The 23,331-nt window shown below is 45.4% G+C and overlaps 1 protein-coding gene across 1 annotated transcript in view; it reads left to right on the top strand.

The window, feature by feature from the left end:
* Positions 1-23,331, top strand: part of Dyrk4 (dual specificity tyrosine phosphorylation regulated kinase 4) — a 49,157-nt gene continuing 25,826 nt past the window's right edge. The window contains exons 1-7 of the mRNA XM_041643767.1: positions 1-38; positions 5,222-5,315; positions 16,701-16,781; positions 17,493-17,609; positions 19,241-19,379; positions 20,600-20,763; positions 23,187-23,323. Of these exons, the coding sequence (XP_041499701.1) occupies positions 1-38; positions 5,222-5,315; positions 16,701-16,781; positions 17,493-17,609; positions 19,241-19,379; positions 20,600-20,763; positions 23,187-23,323 (770 nt within the window). The remainder of the gene's footprint in view (positions 39-5,221; positions 5,316-16,700; positions 16,782-17,492; positions 17,610-19,240; positions 19,380-20,599; positions 20,764-23,186; positions 23,324-23,331) is intronic.

Raw genomic sequence — 23,331 nt, 5'->3', positions numbered from 1 at the left:
ATGCAGCTCCTCCCACTTCTTGCCCTCACCGGGACAGAGTAAGCGAGCGCCAGGGAGAAGAGACTTGCGATGGGCACAAACCCTGAGCCAGCTAGGGCCGGGTCCACATGGGGCAAGTGGAAAGGGAGAAGGGAAGTAAGAGCGAGGGCTGGGCCGGGTGCGCAAAGAGGAGGAGTTTCAGGCCTTGCCAGGCGCAAGCTCGTGAGAATCCTAACTCTCCTACTAATGGACCATTGTGTTAGGGACTCCAGCGGAGAAAGGCGGGCTGGACTCCAACAACATGGGGACATGAAACCATGAAACTGTTCTTTTCCACATTTGTTTCTCTCTCTCACACACACCTCAGTCCTTTGACACAAGAGTGTCCCGAGGAATGCATGACCCCCATGCCCAGATCAACTTTCCTCAGTGGGACTTGCTTGCACTGCCAAAAACGATTTGTTTGAGGGGTAATGGGCATACAACTCTGACCGTTTAGTGTCTGAAATGTCCAGGCTACTTGGGGCTTAGGAAACGTCATCTTTTCAGACACATTTTAAAAACGCCAGCTTCCAGGATCTTACCTTTGGATGGAAACATTTCATAAGAATATCCTTTGTTTGGCTTGAGAGGTGAGATGGAGGTGGCTGGATTCTAACGAATCTTTAAACATGACCCATGTCTGTACTCTGGGAGTCAAGAGGCAGAGAAACGTGGGGGGGGGGGGGGTTGGGGGGGGTAAGTTTGAGGTCAGCCTGATTAAAATAACAACATAGCAAGTGTCAGGCCAGCCTGGGCTACAAGAGTAAGATTCTGGGCCTGGCCTTACTGGTCCTGGGACTTAACCCTTCTCTATTTCAGTCTTTACCCAGAAGAAGATGGGAACCTGAAGGCCTGTCTGGCAGTATGCCAACCATTCCTCTGACTTTACCCTCTCCAACTCCATATTGTCTACACCTGAGCTAAAATGCATGCTTCTCAAACGTGGAGGATCCAGGGCAGCGAACTGTGGTTTTAGCTGACTTGAGCCCCCATGTAAGTTTGCTGTGAGCAGCTCAAAAGAAAACGATAGTGTTGGCTGTACGTATCGACTCACCAGTACCATCCAGAACCATCATGGGATACAACAGGCAGTGCCTGACTTAGCGATGATAACAAGACAAGACTCTCGGAAATGGTAGCCACTTTAGAAAAGATCACTGGAAAAGGAGAAAATTGAGTAAAATAACCACAGAGCAATCTTACCCTGCCATGCCTGTGGGATGCTCTATCATGCAAGAAGTTTGGGCAAAACCCCACAGTCCGCGTGGAGTGGAGTATACGCAGGGAAGAAAAACAAGTTTTTTAAATGTTCTGAACACTCAAGAATTCTTGAAGAGAAAGGAGGATAGATTTGTTCTTTGTGCTTTTTTTAAAGATTGCAAAGAGAGGTGGGGAGAATATCTTGTGTAATATCGGCTACCCTCCCCACAAATATTTAATAAGTACCTACCATATGCAAATTAACAGCTGAGCACAAAAGTGGGCTATTGGGAAAAACTTCACTGTCTTGGGAGCACCCCAACACTGGCAAGTGATTATCAGGGAGTCAAGGTCCCTGCACTACCTGAGGGCATAAAAGAGGGGGTTCCCCAAAATCTCCAGTCTTATAATTAAGTCACTGGACCATAAAGGATCCAAGGGCTCACGTAGAAGGGCTGAGGAGTTAAATTTGCTTTGTTGGGGCTATCACTTACGTAGTTAAATAATCATCTCCCTTTTTTAAGAAATGCAAGGAGAGTCACTGCTCCCCTATTCTACCACCGTATCTGCCCCAAAGGAAACCCCAAAATCATGAAGGTCAAGCCACTGTCAACTGCAGTAGAAATCATGAAATCACAACAGGTGACCTCAAGAGACACAGTTTCCCTGTGGACATTCGTGTCCTTTATACACCGATGCATTTGCTTAAAATTCCACACAATAGGATTTTAGTAACAGTAATGCTGACACCTCCGTGACGTCCAGATTCCAAACTTTCTGAGAACAAGAAATCCATTTTCCTTATCCCTCATCCTCTATACTTAGCACTGCTGTGGGCACTAGGCATCTGATGCTCTAAGTTCTCTTTCGAATTAATCTAAATGCAGCTTTCCCTTCTTCCAGCAAGTTTGTACAAAGGGTATTCAACAGAGACCAAGCACAACATTCAAGCTTGTAAGGAATTGAAAAAAACAAATACCAACTCACCACCCATGGCTCCACAAGACTCAGGATCAAAATGAGACAAAAATCTCAACGCTTTTCCAAGACAGTTAAGTGACAGTAACACTGTGGACAAAGGGAGCTCACACAGGAAAGTGCCGTTCAGTCTAGGAGGCAAGGGAGTAGGGTGAGGAAGGAAGGAAAGCCCCGTCTGTATGTAAGATCATCCTCTCCATTTTAGAGCTGTTCTTCCTGCGGCCACCACGCCAGCTCTGAGCTAAGGTTATTATTCTCAATTATTCCTGTAACGAAATGCAAAGGAAATAATAAGTCATTCTGATTCATAGTCTATGCAGCTCATTGCAAGTTTTGTGCGCTGTGCTTCTATGACCTCCAGGACTCTATGATGTGCTCTGCTGCTGAGTTACATCCCTAACCCTCAAGACATTGTATGAAGACTGAAAAACATATCATCACAGGGAAAGAAACGGGAAATATTTACAGTACTGTGTGTGTGTGTGTGTGTGTGTGTGTGTGTGTGTGTGTGTGGTGTTCAGCCTGACAATGGATTGTAGGGTTAGAATTAAAATTACTAGATGGGTCTTGGGAGATCATTTAGTCTGGTCTTACCAGCTTACAGATGAGGGAATGGATTACAGAGAAGACCAATTGGCTCCCTGGCCTCTTGCAGCATGGAGATGAGCCCCCAAGGCCCCTCAGCACCATCTGCAGGCCTTGGTCTGACTTTTTAACCTTCAGCTGCCAGGGAAGGAGCAAAGAACCCCAACTATTTATGAAGGACGTACTCTATATCACCCACCTTCCTTGTGAAGTAGACGAAGAATGACGCTACTGGACCTTGACAGGAGAAACTTTCTTCAGTTCTCCCCAGTGTGGGAACTGACTGATGCTATGTCCAGTCGAAGGCCAGAATTCTGCCTATTTCATTTCTCAGTTTATTTCCTAGTCCAAATGTCCCTCAGTCACTGTCTTGGCTGTGTCCCTCACTATTGCCAATAGCTTCACAGACTGGCTTCCTCTTAACTGTGCCCCATGACATTGCCATGAGACGGTCCAAAAACAGAGAGCTACTATGTCAGTCCAGATGTAGAACAACCAAACAGTCACAAGACTAACCTGGGCTATGTGGCCCTTCACCTATCTAGCCCTTCAGAACATCTCAGGACTACTAACAGTTCCTGGAAAGGTCAGCAAATGATCCTTCATACTTGGCTCTCTGGGTGCCTTGTCCATCTGCTCTTTACTCAGTCCTCTATGCTCGTTCCCCAAGGACAGTCTACTGTGTCTACCTGGGGCCTCAGACTTCTCACCACCCATAGAGTGCTCCCCACATTCTGCACACAGTGCTGACATTATCAGATCTCCTCTTCCAATCCAAGCATTTGCCTTAGGGGCAGAGACCGTGACTAGCAAACTGCCTGAGCAAATGTTTCCACAAAATACAGAAGAAAGAAGGGAACTGATCAGTAGTAGAAAAACAACTTAGTTTTTGCTGACTTTCACATAGGATTTATTATCATATGTTCTCATGTGCAGTCTATGGGTGAGGGATGGGAAGTGTCCTGTAGCTTGAAACATGGCATGATTCTGTCATCCCAGATGCTTGGGAGACTGAAGAGAATCATTTAAGTGTGGGATACTTGTGCTCTGTGATGAGACTCGTAACATTTATTTTGTGTGTGAAAGAGGGTACCACTTTGTAGTCAAGGCTGGCCTTGAACTTGCCATCTTTGTACCCTGGCCTCCCAAGTGCTGGGATAGCAGGCGTATGTACCACCATGTTCAGCGAAGAGGGTATGCCTTTAAAAATTGTGCTCAATTCTCTAACTTTCCTCCTTCTAGGGAGGTTTTTGTTGTTTGCTGTGTTTTCTTTTTTTTAACAGTTCTCTTCTTCTAGATTCTTTTAGTATCTATATGGAGATAATAGCACCAAGCTTTTTATTAGATAAATATGCGATCCTATAACTTACTGTTCTACTGGTTTTACTCAGTTTGCCGTGGGTATTGTAAGACCCATATCATTCTAAAACTAACTGTATTGTGTTCCATAAAGTATATGTGTCATGTTTTTAAATTCCCATTGGATACAGAATTTTAAATGTTTAATTCCTCAGTAAATGTATGTGTGACTTGTCTTCAATTCTATGGATAAATGAAAAATCATGGTACTGCTGTTAGTGATTGGTTATACTGTCTGCAAAAGCTAACAGCTCTACTGACTTTCCACTGATCTCCATTCTGTCCTGTTTCTTCTATATTTTCAAATTCCCTTTGCTCTCAGAGCTGGAGGCTGTAAAGGGACTTCATGGGGCACAGCAAAATCTCAACGGTACTCCACGACCGGCAGAACTTGCCTTCCACTATATACCACAGCTCTGCCTAGAGTCCACACTCATATGCAAGCTTTTGTCTCATCTTGCCCAAGTTAATTATCCACTGAGTTGTACTTTGAATGAGGAAGGCACACACAAAAGGATGACATCTGATTTCCTTTTCCTTTTTGTAGACATTAAATCACCCAAGTGCACACATGATGGATCCATATCAGGGGTTCTGGGCGTGCTAAGAGAATGATCTTGGCTTTGCAGATAGCTAGGGAACTGGACTCTGGGCTGGCCATTGTGACTACTGCCACTTAACTTTGCCATCCTGCTCCATAGCTCCTGCCTCTCCCTCTGCACTCCTGTCTTTCATGAGCTCAAGAAGAAATGCAAGAGGAACAGAGCTTGTCCTTGCTGTAGGCTGGTCCCCGCTGTAGGTTGGTCCCTGCTTTTCTCTAAGCTCTTCTGCTTTGATTCATCCCAAGTATGTAGGCCTTTATTTGCATTTCATCCCTATTGCCGCCTTGTTATTGTATTATCATCGCTTCTTCCTCCACTATCACCACCACCATCTCTGAGACGGGGTCTTGACAAGTAGTTCAGGGCGACCTTGAACTTGAGACTCTTTCCTCAGATCTCTAGTGCTGGTATTAGAGGCATAGACCTCCATTCCCATAGCCAACTTCATTTTTTTGCTCTCTCTCTCTCTCCTGCAGGACTCCGATGGATGCAAACAGGCCAAGGAAACGCAGCTTGACGACCTTCCCGACTTTGAAAGCAAGAAAGAAGCAAAGTTTCACCTCTGTGAAGGTAAGCACCATCAGGTCCCATGTGAAGAGCAGGGACATCTCCAGGAAGATGTGGAGAGCTTGGGACCCAGGGGGAGGAGAGTAAGGAGGCAAAGGTATTGAGGGACCCAGAAGGCGGGTGGAGCTGGTGCGACTTTTCCTTGTTGCCATGGCAACATAGTTGAAAAAGCAACTTGAAGGAGAAAGGGCTTGCTTTGACTCAGAGTTAGAAGGGACAGCAGTGCACTGTGATGGGGGAAGCGTGGTGGCAGGAGCTTGAGGTGCCTGGTCACATTGCATCCGAAGTCAGAAATTAAGAGACAAATGAACGCTGGTGTCCCACTCGCTACTTCTTCTCTGTTCAGGCCCCGGCTGCAACCCATGGAGTGCCGCCTCCACAGTCAGAGTGGGTCTCCCCGGGAAGCTCCCTGGAAACTTCCTCCAAGGCCTATGCAGAGATTGGTCTCCTGAGTAGTTCTGAAGCCCATCAGGTTGACAGGATTACCCATTACAGTGGACTCAAGGGAAAAGCAGCCGGACTTGTGAGGCCGCCATTAAACAGGAGGCTTACGCTGGAGACATTGCTGGGCCAATGACTTAGCCACAGTTGCTGCTTCTCTCTTCCGTCTACCTGGGGCTACCTCAGAACAATCCATTGTTCACAATAAGTATTCAAGATCAGTTCCAGAATTTGTATTCTTGTTCCCGACAAAGACATAATTTATTTTTTACTCAGCCACAAAACCGAATGAAAGGTATAGCACAGAAGTTAGGCCAGGATGTAGCAACCATGACTACCATCTACGAACTAAGCAAAAGGGAGATTTTTCAATCTAGTACAATTTAGTGTGTTCAAAACATTATATTGTTTGCAACCTTTTCTCAGAATCGGGAGTTCTACACTGTGAGTTCGAAGTCAACCTGCGCTATGTAAAATCTTGATTCCAAAAAAAAAAAAAAAAAAGAAAGAAACCAAAAACAAAGAATTAAATTGCAAGGAAACAGTTACCACAAGATACATTTGAAAAAAAATAAAAGGAGCAATTTCTTCATGCTGCATTCTGCGGTAACTTCCAGCAAATGGAAGCAGATTGAAGAAGACACCTACCACTGAATTCTGTGCGTTCATGTGTACACACAGAGACCCAAGCACACACATACAAACACATGCACAAAAAGCTCTGGAGATGAATCATTGTCTTCGTATTGCCGCACACCATTCGCTAGAATCCAGTTCGCGAGCTTTGGGCAAGGGGCTGGAGGTTGAGGAAACGCACACAGACACACACAGACACACGGACCTCCAATCACTGGTACAATGCCCTCCTTTAATAGCACCATGGAGGCTTAAATACCCAGCAGTCAATGGCCAACAGGTCAAAATCCCATCCTCTGATCCTCTAGGCAAAGCACAGCTTTTAGTCACTTCCATTAGAAGGCTCTAGCAGGGAAGAGCAGCTGAAGGCCAGGACTCAATTGGTCCCAACATCGTATGTCCTCTTCCTGTAGCATGTGTTAAAAACACCTTAAATACTGAAACATGTTAACAATAATGTGTAATTTTCATAGTATTTAATGTATATTACAGTAAAAACAATGTTACTCAAATATTAACTGTCGGGTCATGTTTGGGATTGAGCACAATACCTCGTGCATTTCAGGAAGCACTCTAGTGCTGAGTTACAGCCCGACCCTAAGTATTTTAAACCCAAACTTTGGTATCTCTCAAAAGAGTTCTTAAAAACATTATTATTATTTTGGTTTTTTGAGACAGGGTTTCTCTGTGTAGCTTTGGAACCTGTCCTGGAACTCACTCTGTAGGCCAGACTGGCCTAGAACTCACAGAGATCTGCCTACCTCTGTCTCTGCTTCCCAAGTGCTGGCATTAGAGGTGAGCATCACCACTGCCTGGCACAAATGTGATTTTTAAGGACTAGAAGAATGACTCAGCAGTTTTCTAGCGGAGGACCTGAGTCCAGTTCCCAGCAGCCATGTCTGGCAGCTCACAACTGCCCGCAACCTTAACTCCAGGACATCCGCACATATACACATATTTAAAAGTAGCTGGAGAGATGACTCAGTGGTCAAGAGCGCACCCTGCCCTTCAAGACACCCTGAGTTCAGTTCCCAGAACTCACAGCTGCTTATAATCATAGTTCCAGGAGGATCCAATGTCTCTGCTAGAGTTGGTAGGTAGGAAAGCCCGGCATCGTCTTCTGCTAGTCTACATCTGCAGGAGACTTGGCATCCTGAAGATCACTCATATCTGTTTTTCCTCTTTCTCCCCCAGGGCCCCGCTCTTCCTCCAGACATCTACATGGTGAGTACCAGTTCCCCCGCCTTCATTTCCACAGATGCCCGACTTTGGAAAAAGGGAACAAAGGTTTATAGTTACCGTCAATTGCTGTAAAAGGGTGTTAACACATACTGGGCTAAGAGAGTGTCTCTTTGAGTGCTGGAGTCCAGCAGAGCGGATACAGGCTTCCGAGGACAGCATCTCTATGTTGCGAAACAGCATGTTCCACGGGGAGGACAGAGATACTAGAGATGCAATGTGGCTTTTTGCTTTTCTTATTTTCTCCTTACATCTGTGCTGAGACAGTCTCCCTCAGTTCACAGAGGAGGAAACTGAGACCCGAAGACATTAAACAAGGCATCCAAAGTCAGCCTGCTAATAAAAGCTGAAATCAGGACTTAGGCTTTATTCTGTAATTGATGAATGTTTTTTAAATTATTTTCATCATGATGTGTACTATGATCTGTTCTAAAAATAGTAATATACAATGGTCCTCTCATGCATCCAGCACAGTGTCCCTTCCCATTACATTTCATCTTGTTTATTATCAATCCTCTGCAATCATCTATTGGTCCATTGCTTTCCTGTGTGTGCATGCTCGTATGTCTCTGTTCACAGTGAGCAGTGTTTCTAGACGAGTGATCCAGGGACGGCATCCGAGCTTGAAGACTGAACTTGAGCGGATACTGCGAAATTGCCCAGCCCTGGTATCGATGTGCTTTGCCCCGGCACTGTACACAGTTTAACTCCTCACCGTTTTGTTCCGTTTAGACCCCATAGGCGCTTCATCTGCTGACTTTGCAGCCAAGTGACATTTTGATTGTAATTTGCACTTGATGATAGTATTAATGAGGTCGAACTTCCTCTCATCTGTTCATTGGCCACTTGTGTCCTTTTCTCAAAAATGCCTGCTCATGTCTTTAGTCCTTAGAGGTTTTTCTGAGTTGTCACCATTTCTGCATTGGGCATAGAATATTTTATATGTCTATCTGCTAGACCTTTACCAGGTGTAAAGGACCTGTCCAAGTTCGTTGGTTCCAATGTTCTCATGTACTTACTAGTCATCTAACAGTTTGGGATCTATTGAGAAAATGGAGGACAAGGTTCCTCATCACCTATCAAGGTCTTTCTATCAGTGGCATCTACGGTAGCGTGTAGCTGTACAAGCGATGATGCAATATTGGTAAGTTATTATCAACCAAAGGCCACAGTTTCTACGTGAGTTTGCCCTCTGTGTTGTGAAAAACGTTGACAGTGCGCAATGTCATGTATTTCTGATCCCATAATCACAAAGGGCAGACTCGCTGCCCTAAGAACTCCCCATCCTCTACCTGTCCATCCATGTCTTTTCCCTTACGACACCCCTACCCACCACTTTTCTTATGTCAGTTGTTTTGCCCTTTCCAGAATATCATATAGTTAGGGTCATACAACATGCAGCCTCTTCAAATGGCTTCCTTTTAGGTATCAGTAAAAGTGCTTCTCACATTTTGCGGCTTGATATAATTTTCCTTTATTAATAAGTAATACAGCATTATGTGGATACAACAGCTTGACTATTCACCAATCAAAGGGCCTGTTGATTACTTTTTATTTTCCAGCAGTTGTGAATAACGCTGCTGTGAAACACTCATGTGCAAGTTTGAGTGTGGACAGTTTCCAGTTCGTTCGGGTAAACATCAAGAGCACACTGTGGGGTTGTAGGTTAATGCTACAACTAGCTGATTGCAAAAGCAGTTAGACTGTCTCCCAAAGCAGCCACAGCATTTTGCCTTTCCAACAGCAGTGAATGAGATTTCCCGTGGTCATCAGCTTCTTTTTGACATTTGGTATTGTAACGTTCAGGACTTTAGCCACCATAAAATGTGTACAGTACTAACGCACTTACATTTATAATTGGCTAATGACTTATGATGTCAAGCATCTTTACTTATGTTTATTTAACGTCTGTATATTTTTGATTTTGAGACAGACTTCAAAGTCCACATACTATTATTCTTTAGTCTATGGTTCCTCAAATGTATTACATTTTATTTATTTAATAGTGTGTGTACACACACATGAGTGTGTGTATGTGTGTTGGGGCATTTGGGTGAGTTTGTCACAGCATATGTGTGAAGGACAGAGGACAATTTCTAGGAGTCAATGTTCTCCATCCACCATGTGGATCCTAGGGTTCAAACTCAGGCCTTCAGTCTTGGTCAAAGGTACCTTTACCTACCGAGCCATTTCACCAGTCTTACGTTACAAGTCCTTAGAGACCAGTCATTGATGGAGTCTTAGAAATCATTCTGTCAGAGCCAAAGCATTGTCCTCAGTGCTGTGAGACAAAATGATGCCCTTCTGGCCAGACTGCACAGTAGAACTGGGTATGAACATGCAACTAGAGCAGGCATAGCAAGGTACAGTAATGGCTCTCATTGAGGAAGGCATCATCAGAGCCCTCACTGAAGGAAAAGCAAGCTTTCTGGCAGTTCAGAAACATCTTCTTAAGCAACTGTCTAGAACATTCCATCATGTTACACTAATGTACCAGCCAGCCATCACATCATCACAGAGTATAGAAACAGGGTTCATTCGTTATGTTTTCTTCTCTGTGTTAATGCTGCCTGCACTTGTACAAGGAGGCTCCATGTGAGGTGGAGGGAGCATTACAGGAAGAAGTAACACAAGCAACGCCATGGCATAAGCCTAAACCAGCAGAACACACTATTAGAAATAATTTCCTTTAGCACTTCCACGGTACACGTATCTCTGTGCTATGGAAACTTAGTGTTTCATGAAATAATTAACAGATAATTGATTTCTGCAACCATATCCAGATAACATCAGAATAAAAATTTAAAAAATTACTTAAAGATTTATTTTTATATGTATAAATGTTTGCCTGCATGTATATCGGTGTCCTGTGTATATGTCTGGTGCCCAAGGAGGCCAAAATAAGTATCTAATCCCCTGGAACTGGAGCTGCTGCTGATTGAAAGATGCCATGTGGGTCCTGAGAAGAAAACCCAGGTCCTCTGGAAGTGCTATACCTGCTTCAGCCTCCTGAACTATTTGTAATTAGAGAGTTTCAGAGAAGTATTTCATATTTCCTTGTACCTCGGTTTTGTAGCAGACCATAAGGAGGTCAGAAGCGGGGACTGGAGAGATGACTCAGAGGCTAAGAGCACAGGTTGCTCTTTCAGAGGTCTTGAGTTCAATTCTCAGCAACCACATGGTTGGTCCACAGCCATCTATAATGAGATCCGGTGCCCTCTTCTAGTGGGCAGGCATACATGTAGGCAGAAGGCTGTATACATAATCAATAAATAAATCTTTTTTGATATGACTCATCAAAAAGGCAGTTGAGGGCTTAGGTTCTGGACTCAAGTTTGCTGTTCTCGGGGATAACCTTGGTTTCTCTTCTCCATGTGCAAAATGAGGCCATTCCATGACATATTCCCTAAGACTGTCCCCAGCATCACAATTATCCAAGATCCATTAATGAAGCCATAAGGAGATGTGTCCCCCAGTGACAGACACTGAGAAGTAGGAAATGACCCCAAGTGTCTGGGTTCCTGCCCTTCTCTCAGGTATGGTCAGGGGCCTAGTAAGCAGGTCCCCTGGGAGGACACTGCATCCATGACACGGGGAGCTGCTGTTCCTATGTGACCACTCACGTTCATTCCTCTAATGGGTCTCCTGGGTCCCTCTTTGCCTGTGGGAGGACCCACGGGGCAGTTCCTTCCTACTTAGGCATTCTGGGCTACCTCATGCACAGCAAAGGGGCTGAATTTCATCACAGTGCCTTCCCCTCCTGCAGTCTTTGTTTGGGTTGGATGGGCCTAGACATTCATTTACATTGTGTTCCCTAATGAATTTCCCTCTCTCCCATCATCACACTCCCTCCTTACATCAGGCATTTGTTTTGAACTCATTTTTTTCTCCGGCCTCTGGGAGATTATGTAGCCTTCAGGGAGGAAGCCATGAGCTGACAGCAGAGAACTTGACCCTCCTCTGCCTGCCGGGATCATCTAAGCTCTAGGGATTTTTTTTTTTTTTTTTTTTTTTTTGAGGGAGAGGGAGGAGGAGAAGGAGCCAGTTGAGAAAACAGAGAAGTCGCCTGTGAGGAATGACTTTGGCAGCGTTGTGTGATGACGCACCTCTGAACAAGCTAGGTGGCCTAGGGACGGGACCAGGGGAACCGGTGCCCACCTAGAGCCCAGGTGCTTTCTTCCCTGGACGGCACAGATGAGGACATCCAAGGCTCAGTGCAAGGTAATAAGACCAGGAGATGCATCTTGGGATCCTGTTAAGACTAGCTCTAGATGGGGAAGAGAGCCATTGTTCTTCAGCTTTCGGGGTGAGGGTGTGGCACATAGGTTCCCCTGTAAACTTGTAAACTGCGCAGAGCTAGTCATCTGAGGTGGGGGAGGGTGTGCATGTTCACTTGGGACCTGGTGTGGTGAGAATGCACACCTATTGCATAACCACACTGGGGTCAATAAAACTGACGTACTAAGGGTTTGCAATGGAAATGGACGAACTCACAAATACAGAGAAAGGGCAGAGACCGTCGCTAATCCCATGCTGTGACTCCACAGTCTGCAGTCCTGGCTCTGAGCCTTCCCTTACACAAACCAGAGGAGGAGGAGCTAGAATGTCAGTGGTAGGGGGCACTGGAGTAGCACTGAGTATTTCATCCTTCAGTGTGCCTTGTGTGGTTCTGGGGATTCCATTCTTCTATGTCCCTCCAAGAGGTCAAATGACCAGTCAGTGACTCTCACAGGAAGGAACACCAGCCTGTTTAGGCATTCCAGGACTTGGTTTCCTAACATAGACCACTTTTTTTTTTATTGGGAAAAGAAGAAAAAAAAAACATAAACAAAAAACAAGTTTCCACCTCCTCCCAGCCTCCCATTTCCCTTCCCCTCCTCCCACAATTCTCCCCCTCCTCCCACCCTTCTCCCCCTCCCCCCACTCCTCTCCCCCTCCCCCACTCCTCTCCCCCTCCCTCTCCAGTCCACAGAGCAGTCCTGGTTCCCTGCCCTGTGTTAAGTCCTAGGTCCTCCCCCCTCCGTCCATATCTAGGAAGGTGAACATCCAAACTGGCTAGGCTCCCACAAAGCCAGCACATTAAGTAGGATCAAAACCCCCTGCCATTGTCCTTGGTGTCTCATCAGCCCTCATTGTTCGCCATGTTCAGAGAGTCCGGTTTTATCCCATGCTTTTTCGGTCACAGTCCAGCTGGCCTTGGTGAGCTCTCAATAGATCAGCTCCACTGTCTCAGTGGGTGGATGCACGCCTCGTGGTCCCGAATTCTTTGCTCATGTTCTCCCTCCTTCTGCTCCTCCTTGGGACCTTGGGAGCTCAGTCCAGTGCTCCTGTGTGGGTCTCTGTCTCTATCTCTATCCATCACCAGATGAAGATTCTATGATGATATGCAAAATATTCGTCAGTATTGCTCTAGGATAGGGTCATTTCAGGTTCCCAATCCTCAGCTGCCCAAGGAACTAACTGGGAACCTCATCTTGGGCACTAGGGAGCCCCTCTAGGGTCAAGTCTCTTGCCCACCCTAAAGTGGCTCCCTTAACTAAGAATTGTGGTTCCGTGCTCCCCTATCCACCTTTCCTTTATCCCAATTCTCATGTTTCCCAGGTCCCCCCTCCTTCCCTTCTACCTTTTCTCTAAGGGAAGTAGACCAAATTTCTGGGGAGAAAATGGGATCTTGGGGGGGGGTGGGATGGGAGTAAGGGGAGATGGGGACATAGACCACTTTTATCTAGTTCCCCAGTCCCTAAACTACACTCAGAAGAGATTCATTTATTGGGAACAAAGCAGTGAGGGACCAAAGGACAATGTCAGAAAATGCCAGAAATTTGCCTAAAAGGAAAGTTCTGTTTTCTGTTGTGGATGAGGAAAAGCATAGCAGTTTCTTCTTGTCCCTTGGGGATGCTATGGTAGAATGAGATGCAACGAGATATCATGCCTCTCGAGGAAGTTGCTGGGAAAAATGGACTGGAAGTTCATCATGTGGTACAACAAAACTGCTTTCTGAGACTCTCCGTGTGTGTGTGTGTGTGTGTGTGTGTGTGTGTGTGTGTGTGTGCGTGCGCGCGCGCATGTGCGCATATATATATATATATATATATATATATATATATATATATATGTATATACATGTGCCAAGACACAGAAGCCAGAACTTGGGGGGAAGTGTCTTCATCAAGCCTGGGCTGGCTCTAACCTTAGCTATGAGCTGCCTTTTTTCTTTATCCTGGGGTGCTGTACAAAGACAGGCTGTATCTGACAGGCGTGGAAGCTTTTCTGTATGTAGATCAATATGGGCTCATGAATACATAATTTTCCCTTGCATTATTATTGAATATTAGCCTATTATTTTTTTGGCACTTCTTTCCTTTCTATGCCCACAAGTTATTTCCTGCTCTGGTCCTAGAATCTGCTATTTGTCCAAGGACCCCTGGTTCCTCTTATTAGAGAATGGCATAAGATACCAGGATATGGGTTCTGGGCATTTTATTTCTACGGGGTGTTATTTCTCTTAAGAAAACCAAGAGGCAATGGATGAGAGAGAGAGAGAGAGAGAGAGAGAGAGAGAGTGTGTGTGTGTTTATCTATGTAAACATACCAATATAGGATTTCTGTGTAACCACCTGTATATACATTAAGTCAAACACAAGTTCTCCTTTATCCAGTCCTAGTCAATTATGACGTGATGGGATGGACCCTCACTGATCTGTAAATTTTCAGCCCAACATAGAAACCTGCTGTCTTCCTTGCAGGCACTGTATTCAGCTCCAGGGTATGTGTCTGGTGAAATCTGACTGCTGCCTCCCAGAAGTTTTGTTTGGTCTTATCCTTTTCTCAGGTTAAACATTATGCTCTTTTACGTTTTGTGGCCCCGTCATCTTGTGCATCATCCACCAGCTCTGTGGTCATAGCTTTTCCTGCTTCAGGGAAAATGGGCAAGATCGCCCCCTCCTCTTCACAGCTGAAGACAACAAGCTCCAGTCTGAGCATGCGCAAGCCACGGGTCTCAGCATGTTACACGAATTGCTCTATTCCTCATACCAGCCCTCCGAGAGTTTTGCTGATAACATCCCCATGTTACAGGAGGAATGACTGGTAACTGTTCAAGATCAGCGATTAGTGAAATTCTTGAATTGGGAACTGTCCCCAGGCACGCTAGTGCATCCTGTAATCCTAGCACGAAAAAAAGAAGAAAAAGAAAGGGGGAGCGATTTCCAAGTCTTCATGCCCACGAACATTGTTTTATTCCATATCACTGCTAAAGAGGTGAAGTCCCACTCTGCACAAATGGTATAAACTGGCCGGGCGGTGGTGGCGCATGCCTTTAATCCCAGCACTCGGGAGGCAAAGGCAGGCGGATCTCTGTGAGTTCGAGACAAACCTGGTCTACAGAGCTAGTTCCAGGACAGGCTCCAAAGCCACAGAGAAACCCTGTCTCGAAAAACCAAAAAAAAAAAAAAATGGTATAAACTGCTAGTGGTTCATAGTTCCCCATAGGATCGAGCTTCCCTGCTTGGCTCTCAGTGCATCCCAAAGCCAGCCCCAGGCTACAGTTTACCCAGCATGGGCCGCGGAGGCCCATAGTATGGGCCAAATTTTACTGCTTCGTCTCATAGCACACTGTCTTCCTCCCTCTCGACTCTCATGTCTGTCAACCCTCCCTGCTCCCCAGGCTCGTAGCTCTCACCCTGACATCTCCGTTTGTGAAGGCACTCATTGCCCTCACCCTTTGGCGGATCATCTGAGTTGTATATTGTTAGAATAATTCTCATAATCTGTCGGTCTCCCATTGCACTCAAAACACTAGCTTGTTGATACTGATGGTCACTTATGAGTTTCAATCCCCATAAACACACTGGATAAGATTCTTTGCGTTCTAAAATTAATTTGCAGTTTTTCTCCAGATGCCAGAACCCATTCAACGGACAGGAAAATCCTGAATTTAGCACATATTAGCAAATTAACAAATGTGGTTTGAGGCCATAGCCCCTCTCCGTGTACACCCCTTTTCTTCAGCCCTCTTGCAAAGTCTGGGAGGCCACAGATGACTATTGAAACAGTCACCATCTCTACAGCTCTGAGATGGGCTTAGCTAGAGGACAATAAATCTGGGGATTGTACCCAGTTGCTAAATTTTACAGAGGTGGCTCTGTCCCTACTATTTTTTTTTACTTAAACTTTAATCCTAGTCCTACTAATAGCAACCACAAAATTCAGGTCCACTGTTCTGCTAATAGCTTCCCAAGTGGATCGTGGGATGACTGTGCAGCCACCCGACCACTGTTTGTCTGTGCGCAGGACACGGAGGAGCCGCTCACCTCTATGGTGGGCTCTCTCCACCTTGGTACACAGTGTTCCAGGCCAGGATTGCATTTTTCTCTTCCCACCCCTTTCTGGATGTGAACTCTCTTCTCATCAGATCATTGGCATTAAGCCTGGTCACCTAGATTCTGGAAGGTTCCACTGAGGTACCTTTCAAAATATTGGATGGTAAAGACTGTTCTGAGCTCTAAGCATTTCATCATCTAATGAGCAAGAACAACTTGAAGTTTACTCTTTTCCATCTCTAAGGATTCTGATAATGTTTTGTTGATGAAAATGTTATACTGACTACTTTGCTTTTGAGATAAGAATTTGCTTTATAGTCAGGCTGTCCTCCAACTCACAACCCTCCTGTCTCAGGTATTCCACTGCTGGAACAACAGGCAGGTGCCACCCCACTTGGCTTTACATTGTTTACCTCCTCCTCCTCCTCCTCCTCCTCCTCCTTCTTCATCATCATCATCACAGGTTAAGTCAGTTTATGCTTAACACTTCTGGAAAGAGCATGTTCTTGGATAATAATTCATTCACACCTTCATTGGGTAACCATGCATTCATTGGATAACAATTTATTCATGCATTCAATGGATAACAGTTCATTCATGTATTCTTTGAGTACTTCTTTTTATCTTCTCTTGGCTTTTCCTAACTTTAAGTTTAAGAGAGTTGGCACTTAATCATAATGAAAAAAAATATGTAGGTGGATTGGGATGAAAGCAGCCAAGTTCTATTTCAATTCTCTCCCGCCTGACCCAGGTTGAGAGTAAGCCTTTGGTTCAAGTTCAGAAGCCATCCTCCAAGATCAAGAAGCTAAGAATGACCCGGTGTTCACACAAGGTAGGAAGCTGTGGCCAGTACTCTTTCTCTAGAAGAGGGTGTAGGAAAGCAGATGGTTGGATACAGTTTAACAGGCCCTTTTGCTTAACAACAACCACACTCTAAATATGGCTGTGTATTGACATGTGAACTCTCTCCCAATCAATCCATTGGCCAATTGATGCAGGATAATGGAGATCAGATTATAATGTATCTGTAGAGAAGATTGAGGTTTGTGTTGCACATATAGCAGGAGGAACTCCTCCATATTTGTATGCATTTTCAGAGCATTGTATGAAAGTCAGACAAACACTTTGGGAGACACATTGAGAAACTTACTATTTCTTAACTGAAAAGAATTCTGGTTGGAGATAGGTCTTTGGGGTCTCTGATATTACAATGGTGATAATACAGGCCAGCACCTTTGGAACACTCCACATACATTTTCTCATAAAGATCTTATGAGATAGGTCCCATTTTTGTCACCATGGTATCAATGAAGTAAACCAGGCTTAGAAAATCAATGTGACCTATTGGAGGCTTACAGATCATAGCTAGTAGGGGGAGGATTCAAACCCACAGCCCAACTGATCGATTGTCCAATTTTCTGGAATCTGCTTTTTCTTATGAAAAAGGTGCCACATTGTTGTGGAGTTAAGGATAGAAGGGATAACCCAGGACACACTTGCTTCTCTGGGATGCCTGTAACTTAATCACTTTCTCCTTCTATAGAACCCAAACACCAGCATCGCTACACTCCCTTTTGTGGACACAAAGGGGAAGAGGAACACTATTAACTTCCCACACATTGGCAACAAAGTCCTATCAAAGACATCCATGCTGTATCAGGTGAGTAAGACGATGGACATACCCTCGGACAAGCAGATTCGAGGCCCGAGTTCAATGCAGTACCAAGTCTGGGGAGGTCTGGGCTCCAGGCTTCTTCTCACTACAAGTGAAAACTTGAACAAATCTGTGCCTTGACTTTCTTTTACCTATAAAACGGACGCTCTGTGACATCAGAAGCATTCATCAAGGAAAAGGAGAAACAGTCCCTGGTATATAGATGGTAGAGCCAGTCAAAAGATTTTCTTCCAATGTCCTCTACTTTAAAACAATGTAATTATGTGTAATGTGTGTGGGTGTGTGCATATAGAATAGGCGCTCACAGACCCAGAAGAGCACGTCAGATCCCCTGGAACTGGAGTTATAGGCAGTCGTGAGTCACCTGATGTGGGTGCTGGCAATGAGACATGGGTTCTCCACAAGAGCAGTGTGCACTCTGAGCCTGTCGCCAGTCTCTCCTCTACGTTTCCGGTGTGAGGACAAGTTGAAGAGAGGCTAGTCTCACCTACCTTGACGTTGCTGGGATCTAAGTCACTTAGCTTATTTGGAACTGGCCTGTATTCGTTACTTTTCTCATTGTTGTGATTAAATATCTGAAAGGCAGGAGCTTGAGGGAGGAAGGGTTTATGTTGGGCTCAAAGTTTAAGGCAATGAGGTTCTTCATGGTAAGGAAGGCCAAGGCAGAAGGCGCTCAGAGAAGCTGTGGGCAAGAGACGGAGAGGTAAATGCTGGTGGTCAGCTTGATTCCTCTCTCTATTCAGTCTGGGATGACCCCCACTCTCCATTTATGGTGCTTCCTAATAGGTATCTCTGTCGACATAATAAACCAGATAAAGCCAAATTGAAAAAAATAAAACAACAGGTTTATTTGAGCAAAGCAACTCCTGGGTGGATTCTCTGGTCCCAGAAATCAAGGCAGAAGAGGCCACACACCTGACCTAGAGCCTAGAGCCAGGAGATTGTATAGCTTGTAGGCAAGGGTGATGGAGTGTTCTCCACAAGCTGGATTTTTGCCCAAGTATAGTCAAAAGCTGAGGGCTTTAGGAGGGACTAGGGCTGCTGGAAACTTCAAGGGAGGAATTACAGTAGCTGCCAAGATGCAGAACTGGGTCTTTTGGTGTTTTCCCTTTGTTGAAAGATTCCCTGAGTGAGCAGGCTTTGGAGAGACAGGAATGGGACTTTCTGGATCTTGTAGGGATGAGCTGGAGGTTCCAACCAAACACTTCCCACATTCCAAGGTGGGTCTTCATTCTTCGGTTCAGGAAGCCTCTCATGGGTAAATCAAGAGATGTGTTTCCATGGTGATTGTAAACCCAGTCAATTGACAATGAGAGGTAACCACTTCATGGCCTCCTCAAGAGCATCAGTAAAAATTGTCGAGTCTCCCTAAACAGTGACATGCCACTGGGTTGTCTGCTGCATAATGTAATACAGTGGGCCTTCCAGGGATCACATGACATCGGATATTCTCTCTAGGAGAAGGGTTAAGAGATCCACAATCTCTTAACTCAATACCTTCTCCAGGGAGTGGTAGGAAATGATCCTGGCTGGAGGTAGGTCTATTGGGCCAACTGGATGACCTATGACCTCCAAGAGAAGTCTGTCTTTTATTACCAAGTTGTTTCCCTGGACAGGAAAATCAAATTCTCCATCCCCTGCTCTCTGCTGACATCAAGACTTCAGAAATACCTTTCAACTTTAACCCTAAAGCCCAAGACACCAAGCCACACCCAGAAATATCAAGGAAGCACAAGGTTCCTCTAACGGCAGCAGGTAGGACTTGCAAGGAGCAAGGTAGAGTGGTGGGGGAAGAAAGTGGGGGGAAAGCATGGTTATGGATGTCTAAAATGTTGAGAGCTGATCTGATCTGAACTGAGATATGGTGAGCCAAGCTTCCATGTACTGGAGTTATCAATTAAGGCAACGAACCAAAATGAGCAAAGTTAATCCTTTGACCTCTCTGTGGCCGGCTAAGCAGGAGGCTAAGAAGGACTGAGAACCAGCTCTCTATAGTCCATTGCTAACCACAGAACTCTACTAGGCCAAGGCCGGCTGTGTCAGTGTAGACAGAGGGAAGGTACTGTCTCGCTATGTTGTATGAACTCAAGAGGGAAAGGCATGCGAGTTAGAATTAAGGTTGAAAAGGGCTGAACTGTCTCAGTTGGGTGTTTTGAAGCTTCCTCTTCCTCTTGATGGAGCCATCTAGACAGGGAAGCCTGAGGAAGACCTCAGTCAGGGCCAGGTAGAGGGCTACAAATGGCAGCATACGTGGCAGGGCGGGGGGGAGTGTGTGCTCCTAGGTTCAACATGGAGGTGAATACGGATGCTGCCTGATGGAAGCTTGACCCTGGGCTGTAGCTCTAGCAGGAGACCACCATGTGTGTGAAGAGCTTTGAGTCAGGAGGGAAGCTGCCCTGTGGTGTCTGCCAGCCGAAGCTTTTGTAGTTGTGCATGGTGGCACCTGACAGATCAGAAGCCAGACTCCGCCCAAGGTTCAGAGCCTCATGGCTTCCTTCATAAGACTCAAAGGTAGAGACCCCAAGTCTTCTGAGCATCTTCCTTCCATGTGCCAGTGTTGCCCTGAGCCCTGGGGTGCTACCTGGGTTGACTCAGCACAGAACTGAGTGGGAAAACCTGCCAGGACAGTTGCTATATTAAAGTCGTATTATATTACCAGTCTGGCTCCAGTAAACATTATCACTTTCAGACCCTCTCTTTGTGTAGTGTGATCCCACATGAACCTGGGCAACGGCACCTTGACCTCACACTGCTGTTGCCACAGACTTTGCTCCTGGAGCTTGTCCCCATGCCGTATGGCACCCCACAGTCTTGGGTTGCTAAATTCTCCTTGACATTCATTCTTGTTACATTTCCACGTGTGGTCCTTAGGAAGGCAGCCTGCTGGGAAAATGCCCCCCTGAACTGGAAAGAATCTGTGTCTGGGGCTGATCCCCACACGACTCAACTGAGTTGAAAATGTCTTTCCCACACAGAGGCCCTAAAGTTTTTTAAGAATCAGCTGTCCCCTTATGAGCAAAGTGAAATCCTGGGCTACTCGGAGCTGTGGTTCCTGGGGCTTGAAGCCAAGAAGCTGCCCGTGGCCCCTGATAAGTTCAGCAAGACTGGCTTTGATGACGAGCAAGGCTCCTACATGAAGGTGAAGTGCTGGGTCAGGAGAGCTGGGTCAGGACTGGGGGGCACTGTGTGAAGAGAAAAGCAGAGCGGAGGATTTTACAGTACTTTGTACTGCTGTACTGGGGGTAGGTTTCCCAAAGGATTCTAGTGGGTCCTAAAATGCTATACTTAAAAAAAAAACAGAAAAATGTGTGATTTATTGTACAAAACCCTCTGTTATCAGAATGCCAGTGCTCTCTGTGAATGCTGGGCAGAGATTTATTTGCTGGGTGAACTACCATGGGCTCCTCTGAGTAATCCTGGCCCAGTGAGAAAGGAGTAAGAGACATCACCCTCATGCTTTCTTCTTCATTTTCTTTCACATAAACCCCACTTGTGGACTTTTTTTTTCCTATTTTATAGTATGAGCCATTTTCTCACCAGGAAGAGAAAATAAATGCTTTTGTTATTGTTGTCTCTGAGGCACAGTACTTAACTTCATTCTGTTTTCTAATTTTGATCCCAGCAGCTCCTCTCCCACCCCTCTTATCCCTCTGGGGTCCTGGGCGATGCCTTCTCCCAGCCTGAAGGTGGAATCAGGGCAGTGATCCCTGCTTTTGATAATGTGCGAAGGTGACGCTTCAACCGCCAGACTGCGGTTGTCTAGAGTGTCCCCTTTGGACATCTCATTGTAACTTGGTGATAGAAGACATTTCTTTGATGGTTTCTTAGAAGCAGCAGATTTTCTTAATGGCATGCAAGCCCTGTTTCTCAAGCTACTATACACACAAGTCAACTAGGGGTCTTGTTAAAATACAGATTTGTATCCGGCAAGATTTGATTATCTCTTATGATTTCACATTTACAGAAAGCATTTTGGCGAAACCCAATCCACCAGCCAGACCACACCTCAAGAAGCAAGCATGTCAATTCTAGTACACAGACTCCATGAGAGGCCAGGTTCTCACACAAGAGGCCAGGTTCTCTACAGTTTTGAGTCAAAGATCCTTTGGAAGTCTTATATAAACTGTGGGTCGTCACCTCTCTCCCACAAAAGCAATCTTCACATACATGAAGTTTCAGGCAATTTATGGGGTCATTGGTTACAAATCATCAATTTAAGTTTTTCCTAGACGTCGTCACCCATTTCTTCCTAGATCCTCCCATCTCCCTATTACCCAGGACCTTAAGTGATCTTAGAGAGCTTTCTTTTTATTCGGTGGTGGGGTGGGGTGAGTGTGCTTGTGAGTGTGTGTTCTCTATAAGCTTCTATCGACATCTTTATTTCATTTTACACACAAACACATCATGCATACACAACCAAATACCCAAATAAGCTACACAACTGCCATCTTACATTTGTTCTACCAACATATGCTCCCTATATACCTACTTACTGCTCCCCTGTTACAAGCCTGGACATCTTCTAGTCTCTGCAAATATAAAGAGAGCCATCTATCACACACGAATATACTATGGTTATTCAGGTAACTACAATTAATGTCAAAGTGGGCATGTAAGCAAGCATGACATAACCAAGCAAGTGCCATGAAGATGATTAAAGCAATGCCAGGCAAACACATATGCACTTTTACACGAGCATGTTTGCTGATCTGGTCTGTCCTGTTTCGTCACAAGCTTTTACCAGGGGATGAGAGCTCTTTTCCATGTTGATAAAAATGCACACTCAAACTCATAGTTCTGATTCCTTCTATATGAACAGAATTAACACATACGTGTTCACAAGTATATCACACACACTCATCCTTTGCCCTCGTAGACTCATGGGTTCGACACTAGAAATCAGAGATTTCCACCGCTAGAGGGACACCATCTCAGCCTGAATCCCATGCCTGACTTTATAGATCAGAGCACGGTAGCTCAGAGGGAACAAGGGCCTTGTCTGAAGTCATTCGGCTCAAGTCTTTAACCACCAGCTTCATGTGGCTTTGACTGAGTGCCTGCCTGCGTCCTGTGCCTGCGCCCTGCTTTCCTAAGAGAACTGAATGTTGATTCTCTCTCTTCAAAGACATTTTTATTCTTAGCCAAGGAAGGCCCAAGTTCCATAGTTTCTCAGGGTAGGTTTAAACCTAGATAAATGGAGGAGATGTCTGGCCAAGAAATGGCAAAGCAGACACCAAGCTTTCTCTTATGGACTGAAGGCAAAGCAAGGGTCAGAGTGGAGCTAGTCTTTTTCTGCGTCAGGTCCTAATCATAGAGAAACACAAGTTCCCCCAGAGAGCATCGCATGCTCTTTACACTATTAAGCCTTGTGGGACATTTCCTGGTACCACATGTGTGGTCTGGGGTCCAAACAACCTAATCATTTTTGAGGAGATGAGTTGAGAGCAGGAGTTTGAACCATTCCCTTCCTAAGGATCTGGGTAGTGGGATCCGGGAGCCCTGGGGTGAGGTGAATCCAAGAGTCCATGGTTCTGTCCCTCACTGCTGGCCTGACTTCTGCAGGTCCTGCATGACCACATTGCCTACCGATATGAGGTTCTGGACATGATCGGGAAAGGGTCCTTTGGACAGGTGGTCAAATGCTTGGATCATAAAAACAATGAACTGGTGGCCCTGAAAATCATCAGGAACAAAAAGAGGTGTGGCT

This window comes from Microtus oregoni, unplaced genomic scaffold (genome assembly GCF_018167655.1).
Source record: "Microtus oregoni isolate MIOR12 unplaced genomic scaffold, Mior012 000002F_ref0000024, whole genome shotgun sequence".
Classification (NCBI taxonomy): Eukaryota; Metazoa; Chordata; class Mammalia; order Rodentia; family Cricetidae; genus Microtus; species Microtus oregoni.
The sequence above is the reverse complement of the archived record's forward strand: the minus strand, read 5'-3'. Positions and strand labels throughout refer to the sequence as shown.